We start from the raw sequence: 14,254 nt of genomic DNA, 5'->3' as shown, positions 1-14,254 counted from the left end.
TGTGGGAACTCACTCAAGATTTCCACTTAAGGGCTGGTCCTGCAGGACTCCTGCTAATGGGAACAGGGTTCCTGCTTTGGAAAAAGTGCAGGAACTCCTTTCCCATGCGTTCCTGCAGGACTTGAGCCCTGCATAAAGCACATCATTTGAAATAAGGAGAGACCTTTCCTCCGGGACCCAAATTGTGGGGATTTTCAGAAGATTTCTACCTAAAACATTTAGTTGAAGATGGTGAGGTGATTCAGCTGCAAAAGCTGGTCTCAGCACAGATCTATACCACCCCACTGAGAGTTGTGCTTGCCGTGCAGCCCAGTGAATTGTGAGAAAGACATAGGCCCAGATTTATCAAACTGTGTGAGAGAAAAAATAGAGAGATTTTCCCACAGCAACCAATCACAGCTCAGCTAACGACCTGAGGTAAAGTGAAAGCTGAACTGTGATTGGCTGCTGTGGGAAAATCTCTCTATTTTTTGATGAATCTGGGCCATAAAGCATATCACCAGAAAGAAGAAGGAGAGACCTTTTCTTAGGTGCCCGAATTGTGGGAATTTTCAGAAGATTTCTACCTGAAACACCGCCTGAAAGATTGTGAGGTACTTCCGCTACAAGGCAGCTGATATTAACAGTGTTGCCTTCTCATACTATTTCCCTGCTACAGTGTAACTTTTTATAGAGACAATCATTGGGGGGAGATTTATCAAAACCTGTGCAGAGGAAGAGCTACCCAGTTGCCCATAGCAACCAATCAGATCACTTCTTTAATTTTTCACAAGACCTCTGCCAAATGAAAGAAGCGATCTGATTGGTTGCTATGGGCAACTGGTCAACTTTTCCTCTGCACAAGGTTTTGATAAATCTCCTTCAATACAACTTTGCAGAGGCTCACATACAGTGAATGCTGACAGCTATTGCATATATAAGTTCACTATCTGAAGTAAGATATTAACCCTTACTATTCCTGTGTAAACTGCATTTAGAGAATAACACAGGTGCCCAGCATTTTTAACCCCTGCTGAACTGCGAGGATCATTGAAGTATTGAAACTGCCTGGATTGTGTAGTTACTGTTTCTACTAAGATTGACTATTCACCCTTATGAGCTACTTTGTACCATTACAATACCTGTTATTTTTCTCATTTTCACTTCCATTTGGCTTGTTTATATATTAAAAATTGATTATGAGAAATTACACTCCACGGAAAAATGCAAGAAGCCAACAAGCATTTCAGAAATCTGTAAAAAGGAACAATACTGCTTTGTTAGTTTCTCAAAAAATGTCACACAGAATCTTTAGCCTAAACTGTAGAGGCCTAAACAGCCCTCAACGTAGGATGTTCATGTGGAGGGATGCACTCAAAGCAAAAGCAGACATCTTGTTTTTACAAGAATCTCATTTCAAAGAAGACTCTCATCCTATCTTCTTGACCCATAAAAAATCCCCTCACATATCTTTAGTGAACTGGGCCACTAAGCATGCAGGTGTGGTTGTTGCATTTAAAGGGGTACACCGCCCCTAGACATATTATCCCCTATCCAAAGGATAGGGGATAAGATGTCAGATCGCCGCGGTCCTGCTGCTGGGGACCCCCGGGATTGCCGCTGCGGCAGCACCCCGCTATCATTACTGCACAGAGCGAGTTCGCTCTGCATGCAATGACGGGCAATACAGGGGCCGGAGCAACGTTATGTCATGGCTCCACCCCTCATTACGTCCCGGTCCTCCCCCCTCAATACAAGTCCATGGGAGGGGGCGTGGTGGTTGTCACAGACTAAGACATAGACTTGCATTAAGGGAGCAGGCCGTGATGTCACGAGGGGCGGAGCCATGATGTCACGCTGCTCTGTCCCCTGTATCGCCCGTCATTACAAACAGAGCGAACTCGCTCTGTGCAGTAATGACAGCGGGCTGCCGCAGCAGCAATCCCGGGGGTCACCAGCAGCGGGACCACGGCGATCTGACATCTTATCCCCTATCCTTTGGTTAGGGGATAAGATGTCTAGGGGCGGAGTACCCCTTTAAAGATACTGTCACCTTGGAAATGCACCAACAGATTTGAGACATTAGGGGGAGATATTTGATTATTGCTTGCTCAATTAATAACAAAAAATGTACTCTAGCAAATATATACACCCCTCTTGCCAGGCAAGAACACTTTCTCAATAAACTATTGATGAAAATAAATAAAATAAAAGAAGGCACACTAGTATTGGGAGGTGATTTTAATGCCATTGCTGACATTCGCATGGACACTACGAACACCAACCCAAAACAGGACTGAACTCTCTAACTGGATGAACAATAATGCACTTTGCGATGTTTGGAGGTGTTTACACGCCACAGAGAAGGACTATACCTTTTATTCTATTTCTCACAACACTTATACCCGACTAGACATGTTCTTGGTACACAATGATCACATATTAGAGATATAGGCCAAATCACATGGTCTGACCATGCCCCTCCGACCCTTCATATTGCTTCCAGATATGGTTCGATGGGCAACTTCCAATGGAAGTTAGACCCCTTTTTTGTATCCAAACCTGAATACAAACAAAAGATTAAAGCAGACATTGATTATTTTTTTGCTATCAATTCACCTTCCACTTCGAATCCTACTGTCTTATGGGCAACACATAAAGCATAAGTTAGGGGTATGCTAATCCAACAGGCTTCTAGGCACAGAAAGAAAAAACTTAAGGAATGCCAACAATTATTGAATGACATAGCTACCTTAGAAAAATTAGACAAACAACACAAAGATCTTCCTACTTTGCAAACATTGGGGGAAAAAGGACATTATTGTATAGACTTCTCTCTGATGAATATGACAGGTATTTCAGAAATTTACAGTGCAATGGTTACCACCAGCTTAAAAAGCCCTCTAGACTCTCAGCCTTACTTGCCAAAGGGCCCAGAGGTAGGAGCAGGGTCAATTTTTTGACTAATAGTAAAGCTAACGAAATAGCGCAATTCTATAAGGCATTATACAATTTGAAAGAGGACCCAAACACATTTCAACCCACAATGGAAGAAATAGATAAATACTTAGTCTCATGCGATTTGCCCCAATTGACTCCAGAAAACATTTCTGCTCTCAACCAGCCGATTACTGCGTTGGAGGTGGAAAACACTATCAAACATATAAAATTTAGAAAAGTCCAGACGAATACTCAGCTGAATATTACAATGCATACCTTGATGTATTATCCCCTTACATATGCAACATGTTCAATCATGCAGCTACTACAGGAACATTTCCTACAGATAAGCTGGCTGCGAATATAATCACTCTGCCCAAACCAGTTAAAGATCCAACTACACTGGCCAACTTCAGACCCATTTCTCTTATCAATACAGATATGAAGATATATGTCAAGATACCAGCCACTCGTTTACAACATATGCTCCCTGATCTACTACACCCTGATCAAGTTGGGGTTACCAAGGGACGCCAAGCTTATGATGGAACTAGAAGGGTGATCAATATTATTTCTTGGGTTAGGAGAAGGAGAGTGCCTTCTCTGCTTTTATCCTTAGATGCAGAGAAAGAATTTGACATGAAAATAGTTTTATTACATACTGGTTTCTCTGAAGAATTCATTACATCAACTTTTCCCCTATATGCCTCACCTTCTGCTAAAGTATTTCTCAATAGCCAATTCTCAGATTCCTTTCCCATCACCAATGGGACAAGACAAGGATGCCCACTTTCCCCACTTTTATTTGTTTTGGCCATAGAATAGTTAGCTATTAAAATAAGACAAAATACCAATATTTCGGGCCTAGCTCCTACATTGGGTAATAACAAAATTTGTGGCAAAAATAGGGTATTAGTCCTCAGCTCAATATCAAAAAGATTAAATGGTGGATGTCTGGTGACAATAATAGAGAAAAAGAAGGATCTAATAAAAAATATGTTATTTATTATAAGATATTAAATAATGCATTGCCGCAGGGCCCTACGGTAGCGCACAAATGGTTAAAAAATACAATATAATATAAAGAAGCAATTGAGTATTACACTACAGAGCGAACATGAATGGTAATGATGATCCTCTCAATTTCAATATATCTAATATGGCTGCCAGCCATATAGTGATACACTATATGTAACCGTTGCATATAGTGCTACACTTATCAGAGTGATAGTGTATCTGGTATGCACAATGAAAAATAGGAACATTCCTCCTGGAAAGAAAATCTGCTTTATATCAAAGAAACCTTCTGTACAATAAATGTTCAAAATATCCTGTAAATGATATAAATGGCAGTCCTGTAGATGGTAGAATTGTATCCTGTAAAATAAATATGTATCCTAAAACTGTCCTGAAAAAATGTCATGTAATATAATAATATCCTGTAACAGGTATGGCATGCAGATCAGTTTGTATAATGAATATTGAAGCTAGATCGCTGTTACCGGTTTTTCCACTCCACATTCAAGTTGTCCGCAAAAGAAGTATAATGGCTGGCACAGTTGTGCCACTCACCCCACCGCTGGTAGGCAGGTGGAAGATGGTCAGATGCACTCTAGCCAGGGCGGCGTGATGGTCGCAAGATGTGCAGCCGCTCTCACCGGCGAACTGTCCCTTGGCGTCTGACGTCAGAGGTCAGCTGATGGCAGGTCAGCTGATCTTGTGCGGGAGGCTGGTAAGCACTGGTTAACGTTGGATGTAAATAGTTAGTACGTGCAGATAGAAGTATTATTCCAATGGTGGAGGGTTCTATACCGGTTTGGCAGAAGGATTTAAATGCAGAACCATATAGTAGGTGGATAATGGGTGGTAAATGAATAAAGTCTCTCCAGAGAGGAACTCTCCAATAAACGCTGTATAGCCCAGCTGTAGTGTGAACTGGATAAACTTGCAAGGCTCAATCACAGTCACCAAACGTGTTTCGGGGTTCAAAGCACATTGGTAGTACCCCTTCTTCAGTGGTGTAGTAATAACAAAATTAGTTTACTCACAGATGACATTCTACTACTCCTTTCTAACCCCCAAAAATCACTTTCAGAAATTTCTTTAGAACTCCAATCTTATAGCAGGATGTCATATTATAAAGTTAACATTACAAAATCCCATATCTTAAAACTTTGGATGCCCAAAGCCCTTACCTCATGTATCCAACAATCTTTCCCATATAAGTGGGAAAAACCATCTCTTCCGTATTTAGGTATTAAATTAACAGAAGACATGAACAATTTAATTCCTGAGAACTATAATGACCTATACACCTTTATTCAAAAATAACTTGTTTCACTAGGGAAATTCTATTGGAGCTGGTTCGGAAGGATCAGTATATATAAAATGTTTATCCTTCCAAAACTCCCTTGTTTCATGCAAACAATCCCTCTAGCGTTGCCCAGGAGTTTGGTGACAAAATTTAGGAGACACATGTCAGACTTTGTTTGGCAGACATCTAGGCCTAGAGTAGCAGCAGCACTAATGACAAAAAGCCCTGAAATTGGAGGAGCGGGTCTACCTAACATATCAGCCTACTCACATGCTACCTTGTTAAAACAATCTTTAGAGTCGCTGAAGCCTATGGCTGACAGGAAACCTTGGGCACTGCTGGAGTGGGTGATGTGTGGTATAGAGGATTGGACACCACTGTTGATTAATGCCCACAAAATTAACAAATCTACTATTAGATGCAATAAAATGATATCAGACAACGTAAAAATTTGGAACATCAGACCTGATGCTACTACTGAATCTACAAGCTCCTCTAAGGTTAATTTGACCTTGCAATCAGTCACACTCTTTACCACCCTACACAATCTTGATGTGTGGACAGAGAAGGGTATAACCTTTTTACACCAGCTGTATGGTGGAGATACACTCCTCTCCTTTGAGGAAATTCAGGGTGTATACCACTTACCAGATACAGTGGGGATCAAAAGTTTGGGCACCCCAGGTAAAAAATTGTATTAATGTGCATAAAGAATCCAAGGAAAGATGGAAACATCTCCAAAAGGCATCAAATTACAGATTATACATTCTTATAATATGTCAACAAAAGTTAAATTTTATTCCCATCATTTACACTTTCAAAATAACAGAAAAAAAAAAAAATGGCTTCCTCATAAGTTTGAGCACCCTGCAGAATGTAATATGGTACTGCCTACTTTGGCAAGTATCACAGCTTGTAAATGCTTTTTGTAGCCAGCCAAGAGTCTTTCAATTCTTGTTTGAGGTATCTTTGCCTATTCTCCCTTACAAAAGTCTTACAGTTCTTTGAGATTTCTGGGCTGTCTGTCACGCACTGCTCTTTTAAGGTCTATCCATAGATTTTCAATTATGTTGAGGTCAGGAGATTGTGAAGGCCATGGCAAAACCTTCAGTTAACGCCTCTTGATGCAATCCCCTGTGGATTTCGAGGTGTGATTAGGATCATTATCCATTTGTAGAAGCCATCCTCTCTTTAACTTCAGCTTTTTCACAGATGGCATCAAGTTAGCATCCAAAATTTGCTGAAAATTTATTGAATCCAAATTTCCTTCTACTCGAGAGATGTTCCCTGTGTCACTGGCAGCAATACAACCCCAAAGCATGATTAATCCACCCCTATGCTTAACAGTTGGCCAGAGGTTCTTTTCATTAAATTATGTCCCCCTTCCTTCTCCAAACGTACCTTTGCTCATTCCGGCCAAAAGGTTCCATTTTAACCTCATCGGTCCACAGAACTTGTTTCCAAGATGCATCAGGCTTGTCTATATGTTCATTTGCAAAGTTCAAATGCTAATTTTTGTGGTGAGGACGTAGAAGAGGTTTTCTTCTGATGTCTCTTCCATGAAGACCATATTTGCACAAGTATCTCTTTATAGTGGAATAGTGTACTACAACTCCAGTCTCTGCCAGATCTTTCTGGAGGGATTGGGCAGTCAAACATGGGTTTTGAATTGTTTTTCTCACAATCCTGCAAGCTGTTCTGTCTGATATTTTTCTTGGTCTTCCAGATCTTGCTTTAACTTCCACTGTTCCTGATGACTGCCATTTCTTAATTACATTCCGAACAGAGGATATTGACATCTGAAAACATTTTGCTATCTTCTTATAGCCTTCACCAGCTTTGTGAGAGTCAACTATTTTCAGTTTCAGATTTCTAGACAACTGCTTAGAAGAACCCATGGTGCTGATTGCTGGGGCAAGGTCAGATGAGTCTGGGCATTTAAAACCTTTGAGATTGACATCACCTGGTCTTCCCAGATGATGATTGAGAACAATCCATGACGCTGGCAGGTCTCAGCTTTGCAAAGGGGGCAGTGCATGATATAAATTCTGCAGGGTACCCAAACTTTTGCAGAGGCCATTTTTTAGTTTTCTGTTATTTTGAAAGTGTAAATGATGGAAATAAAATCAAACTTTTGTTGACATATTATAAGAATGTCTAATCTGTAATTTGATGCCTTTTGGAGATTTTTCCATCTTTTCAATGCACATTAATACACATTTTTACCTGGGGTGCCCAAACTTTTGATCCCCACTGTAATGAAAGAAAAGCATATGACACTATTATTAGACACACTAAAATATATCCACGACCTAGTGTGATGTTACCACAAACCTTGACAGATCTAAGGAATCTCTCCTCTGATTCTATCAACAAAATGACTACCATTGTATAAGTTCAATAATAACGACTCATACTTATTTCCAACTATGAATGGGCTCAAGCCTTCCAATCTCTAAAGAAGGCTACCTCATGTATCGGTCATAGGGAACAGTTTTTCAAACTGATGTCCAAGTGGTACTACACTCCAGCTAAGCTGGACATGTCCCACATTACATAAGTTAAAAAGACATGAACGAACTGATCCAACTGATATCACACAAATCTGTCTCTCTGACTAATAAGTTAGCCCTTTTAAATCTAGGCCTACATACAGTGAATGTTAGGTATAGAACTCCCATTTGCCATAGCATGATTGCGTACAGGTTACAAATTGCTGCTAAATTGAAGTTTGTATCCATACCGTCTACAGCTGATATTATTGATGCGGTCAAATTAAATTGTTTCTTTGAATCGAAGTATGCCTGGAAAATGAATAATGGAGCTGCCTGCGAGTCAAGAAGGAGGAGTTGGTCGGCACATTACCCAATGTCCTAAGATGTTATCATATTTGTGTACACTTCCTTGAATATTATCTGTTAGGGATGAACTTAGGTCACGGCTCTAACATTTTCACATGTATATGGGATAATGTCTATTATGTGACACACTTCATTTATATAATTTTCCACAGCTTTTTGAGGTGAGAGAGGGATGAATATGGGATCCTGAAACGAGGGATAGCATTCATTGCTAATTTGATCAGTTATGACTATACAATACCGTATGATTTTACCATTGATTATCACAACTTAACTCATTGTTATGTCCCTGAAAAGGTATTGACTATCCCAGCTTATATAATATCTGGTTGATATAATACAATTATACAGTTTTATGTTATAATCTCACCGAGTGATACTGTCTTGAAGACATATGCGATATTAATATATTTATTATTATTTTAATAATACAGATATTAATAATTCTGTATTACCTTTTCTTTTTATTTTGGTCATTGCGATAAATTGGCCGAACTTTCGGTTTGTAATAATTCTGAAAAATTTCAATAAAAATCATTTGAACCACCAGACTAAAATGTCCACAAATGTCCAGTGACAGAAAAAAATCTCTCATGTACCCAGATCAATTATCACTTGGGCACCAAATTTTAGTATCTCCCCAAATACAAAACAGTAATGACATGGAACACCTCTGAGGAGGCCAAGCTATAGGTGTACAGTCTTAACTTATAAAAAATCCCCAGAAGTGAAAATAAATGTACAACCCACCATACTGAGCACATAAGCCCCCAGGTCACTATTCAGGGTACCAAGTTCAGGGCAAAGAGAGCTCTAATATAAATCAGCCAGACCTAGGTGCTGGCAGGTAGCGGACAAAAGACACAATGGTGCCGTGGTCCAGGGGAGCTCACACTGTCATCGCACAATGGTTGCAGGCAGCGTGGTAGTTCTCGGAGCACGTAGGGAGATTAGTAGGGCCCATATATATCCTTGGCCCCACATGTGATCCCCCCCTATATGCCAGTGTGACAATTTAATGTATAGATTTTGAATTATTTCACTTTTGTACATAATCACTCGTTTCATAGGGTCCAAATTTTTATATTTTACCGTATTTAATTAAAAGTTAAGTTTTATTTGGTTTTTTCCTCAATTTTGGTAACTGTTTCTATGCGGAGGAAACTTGTAAGTCCATTTTGGTTACAGCACCTCATTACATTGATGCTGTTAATATCAACCAGGTAGGAATACAGAGTAAAAAAAAAATCACATAAAAGGCTCATGACTGTTCAACGTACACACTTTAAAGAGTACCTGCCACCGTCTCCATTGCTTTTTTATTATGCTGCTGGTATGTTGCGCTCTTCATTACCTGCCCCCCGCAGTTTTTCTTTTTCATTTTCACCATGTACTTCCTTTATAATCCTATTTCAAAGCTTGCTTACTGTAGGCAGTGTTCAGTGTAGCTGATGTGTGCCATGCAGCGTGCACAGCGCTTGCTCCTGTCTGTCTGATTGACAGGCAGGGAGATGAGCTGTGCTCGTCAGTATCCAGGCTGCACTATGAGAGTTAGGACTCATGCGTGAGTCTGAACTCTATAAGAGATTTGCGGCCGGCACATGTAGGGAGACCCCTAGTGGTCAGTTTGTACAAGTCAAAATAAAAATAAAAATATCTTTTTTTTTTTATGACATGGTATTAGAATGTTGTTTCTAATACATTAATTAACAACATATAAAAAGTTTTTGAGATGATAGGTACTCTTTAACCTGTTAAGGACCATGGGCATACCTGTACGCCCTGAGTCCGCTCCCGTTCTATAACGCGGGGTTACGACGTGGCTAAGAGAACGCAGTACTGATCGCGGTGCCGCGCGCTATTAACCTTTTAGACGCGACGTTCAAAGTTGATCGCCATGTCTAAATTGAAATTAAACTACCCCCGGCTAGCTCAGCGGGCTGTTCGGGACAGCTGTGGTGAAATCACGGCATCCCGAACAGGTGTAGTACACGAGGAGGATCCCCTTATCTGCTTCCTGGTGTCCGATCGACGAATGACTGCTCAGTGCCTGAGATACAAGGATGAGCAGTCAAGCGGCAGAATCATCGATCAATGGTTTCCTATGAGAAACCATTAATCAATGTAAAAGATATGGGAGCTATAACACTGCAAAAGAAAAGTGGAAAAAAAGTTATTAAAGATTATAAAAAAAATTATTAAGTTATTAAAAATCTTACCCCTTCCCTAATAAAAGTTTGAATCCCCCCTTTTCCCATTTAATAAAAAAAAACTGTGTAAATAAAAATAAAAATAAACATATGTGGTATCGCCGCATGTGGAAATGTCCAAATTATAAAAATATATAATTAATTAAACTGCACAGTCAATGGCGTACACGCAAAAAAATTGGTGTATTTTTGGTCACTTTTTATATCATGAAAAATTGAATAAAAAGTGATCAAAAAGTCCGATCAATACAAAAATGGTACCGTTAAAATCTTCAGATCACGGCGCAAAAAATTGAATCCCTATACTGCCCCTTACACAAAAAAATAAATAGTTATAGGGGTCAGAACATGACAATTTCAAACTTATAAATTTTCCTGCATTTAGTTATGATTTTTTCCAGAAGTAATACAAAATTAAACCTATATAAGTAGGGTATCATTTTAATCGTATGGACCTACAGAATAAAGAGAAGGTGTAATTTTTACAAAACAATGTACTGCATAGATATGGAAGCCCCCAACACAAAATGGTGTTTTTTCTTTTTTTTCTGTTTCGTCATCGATTTTTGAGTACAATGACCGATATCATTACAAAGAAGAATTGGTGGCGCAAAAAATAAGCCACAATATGGATTTTTTTGGTGCAAAATTGAAAGAGGTATGATTTTTTAAAGGTAAGGAAGAAAAAATGAAAGTGCAAAAACGGAAAAACCCCTGGTCAGCTGCGTTGCTATCATAAAACCAGATAGTAATACCGTGTGTGCAATTAAACCCTGACAATATGCGTAAATGCGCTTTAGATGCCCAATTCATGTTTGATGTAAATGCTCATAATTGCGTTATATTATATCCAGGTAGAAATACTTAGTGTGAACATAAACCCAGAAAATACACATGCATGTGCTTTAGATGGCTTTGCTGCATTTACGGCACTTTTAAATACATATTGCCAAAATACAGGTCCGCCCACAGCTTTGCTAAGTTGTAAAGATATTTTTATATGATACTCTTTATGGGCTGGAACACTGTTGGCTTGGATTTGTATGACATGATGAGACTTCTTCTGGTAGGGGCAGGAGGTTTCTGAGAAAGGCATACAGATTAATGATGTGCTCAATTTTATGTGGAATTGTATAGATTAGATTTTTTGCATAGCTAGTTTTGGATTTGGTGAATGGTATAGATTAGAGTTTGTGTTCAGCCAGCTGAAGGCGTTTAGGCTTCTGCAGAGCTTTCTTCTACTTTCACTGTCTCTCTACAGAATGCCTGCTGCACACAATACATGGGGCTTTATTTGTGTCTAAAACTCTACGCTCTTTGTTGTCTCTTATTGACCTGGGAGCTGAATGACACATAAGCCAGCAAATAATCATGAGATAGTTGCATAGTTAAAAAAAATCCCCAGAAGTGTAATTACATGTACTTACTGAGCACATACAGTACCAAGTTCGGGGCAAAGATAGCTCTAATTCCTTGTGATAGTTCCAAGGAATGCAAGTCAACCCTAAAGTTAAATCACTACCCCAGTACTTCCATTATTCCTCTGGGTGCCAAAATGCCATGTGTTCTTCATAGCTTCTGTTATATTTACGCACATTGCCCGGTTCACATGGACTGAACCGGGAAAGTTTTGCTAGCCTCAGCTACTGCTGAACTTGGGTCGAATCCGGGTTACCGAGGCTTGGCTCACTTAGCTTTAATGTAGAGTGTAGAAATACTCATTATGCTTAATTGTTACTGTATTATTCAGATCGGTTATGGTACAGTGGATCCTATTCTGAGTAATGTCAAGCTCTTCCCGTCCTTCTTCCAAGCACTTCCCAATCACTCAACCCAACTCCTGGCAATGGTTCAATTACTCAGACATTATAACTGGACGTGGATCGGTGTTATCACATCTGATGATGATGTCGGTGAGAAGCAGAGCCAAGAGCTGAAGACAATGGCGGCTAAATATGATATCTGTATTGAGTATATTATTAGAATAAATGAAAGAAATGAAGAAACTGAAGAGTTTAATGAAAACGTATTATTTATCCTTAACAAGGCAACTTCTCAAGTTGTTGTAATATGTGGAAAATTTTCTGTTTTCATTGGATATTTTATTGAATTAAAATTCTATAAGGCTCAAGAGAAGACATTCATTTTACCAGCAGCATGGAATTCTCACATGTTACTACCCAAAAACAGACAACCATCATTTCACGGAAGTCTGGTATTTTCACCCGCTTCTAAGATTATACCAGATTTGAAAATATTCCTAGAAGATATCAGCACAATAAATCGTCCACATGACACATTAGTGGAATATATCTTAGCATATTATTTTCGTTGCTTATCCTCAGATCCCAATATGAATAACTTTGTGCAATTCCATCAACTTTACAAATGTAACAGAACTATAAAATTTTCTGAACTTGGAACAAATATTTATTTTACTAACAGTTTTGGAGTCACTTATCTAGTGTATAAATCTGTCTATGCCATGGCACATTCTCTACATGAGATGCAATTACATATGCCCAGAAATACCAAAGAAAAATACAAAAAAAATCAAGTACTTTTAAAAAAGGTAAGGAATAGATGTAAAGTATATGTACAGTTGAGTTCTTAAAAAATGTGTTTACTTCACCTCTGCACCATGCTTTTCTCATTGTTGTCTGTTGGAGCAGAACAAAAAAAGAATTGGACTTCAACAGATTTCAGCAATGTGTCTGGCAACATGAAACCGCTTAAAGAAGACCATGTAAATTTGAATCAAAAAGTGATCTTCTGTGGCAGTGGTCTTCTCAAAGAAAATAGCCACAACACCTAATGTATGGTAGACTGAATATCTGTCACATGAAATCTGGCCTGGATAAGGCTACTTTCTCACTGAGTATTCATCTGTTATTAAACAACCAGATGTACAATAACGGATGAAAGAACGGGTGCTAACGGCTGAATAACATCTGTCAAAATAACGGGCATATTCATCCGTTAAGACACGTTATAATAACTGAGATGTATTACCATTTTAACCTCTCTGCCTACAGACTCCTGGGACTACTGCTACTCTCTTTATGGAACAGACTTGTTTCCATGATGGGAGTAGTAGTTCCCCGGGAGTCTGTAGGCAGAGGTGTTAAAATGGCCATACATCTCAGATGTCATAGTGTGTCTTAACGGATGAATAGTCCCATTATTTTCTGAGATTCGATGCGATTAGAAGTTATTAACCCCTTAAGAACTTAGCCCATTTGGGGCTTAAAGGGGTACTCCGCCCCTAGCATCTTATCCCCTATCCAAAGGATAGGGGATAAGATGTCAGATCGCCGGGATCCCGCTGATGGGGACCCCCTGGGATCTCCGCTGTGGCACCCCGTAATCATTACTGCACAGAGCAAACTCGCTCTGTGCATAATGATGGGCAATACAGGGGCTGCAGCATCGTTACGTCACGGCTCCGCCCCCTCGTGACGTCACGGCCCGCCCCCTCAATACAAGTCCATGGGAGGGGGCGTGCCGGCCATCACGCCCCCTCCTATAGACTTGCATTACGCCCTTAAGGACGCAGACTTTTTCCTTTTTTGCATTTTCATTTTTTCCTCATCACCTTCTAAAAATCATAACGCTTTCAATTTTGCACATAAAATTCCATATGATGGCTTATTTTTTTGCACCACCAATTCTACTTTGCAGTGACATTAGTCATTTTACCCAAAAATCCACAGCGAATAATAAAACAATAATAAATAATAATAATAAAAAAAATTAATTGTGCGACAAAATTGAAGAAAAAAAATTTCATTTTGTAAATTTGGGGGCTTCCGATTCTGCGCAGTGCATTTTTTGGTAAAAATAACACCTTATATTTATTCTGTAGGTCCATACTGTTAAAATTATACCCTACTTATCTAGGTTGGATATTGTTGTACTTCGGATAAAAATCATAACTACATGCAGGAAAA

General features: G+C 39.3%; 1 protein-coding gene across 2 annotated transcripts in view; it reads left to right on the top strand.

Annotated features, from left to right (window-relative positions):
- The first annotated feature begins 854 nt into the window (after window positions 1-854).
- LOC130322978 (vomeronasal type-2 receptor 26-like) overlaps window positions 855-14,254 on the top strand; it is a 46,567-nt gene continuing 33,167 nt past the window's right edge. Inside the window, exon 1 of one of the 2 annotated variants that reach the window (XM_056553128.1) lies at window positions 855-934. In XM_056553128.1, coding sequence (XP_056409103.1) covers window positions 896-934 — 39 coding nt within the window. In that variant the 5' untranslated portion in view covers window positions 855-895. The remainder of the gene's footprint in view (window positions 935-14,254) is intronic. The other variant, XM_056553126.1, reaches the window with a different exon arrangement.

The sequence above is a fragment of the Hyla sarda genome, chromosome 1 (assembly GCF_029499605.1).
Source record: "Hyla sarda isolate aHylSar1 chromosome 1, aHylSar1.hap1, whole genome shotgun sequence".
Lineage (NCBI taxonomy): Eukaryota > Metazoa > Chordata > Amphibia > Anura > Hylidae > Hyla > Hyla sarda.
Note: the sequence above shows the minus strand (reverse complement) of the source record. Positions and strands in the feature narration are given on the sequence as shown.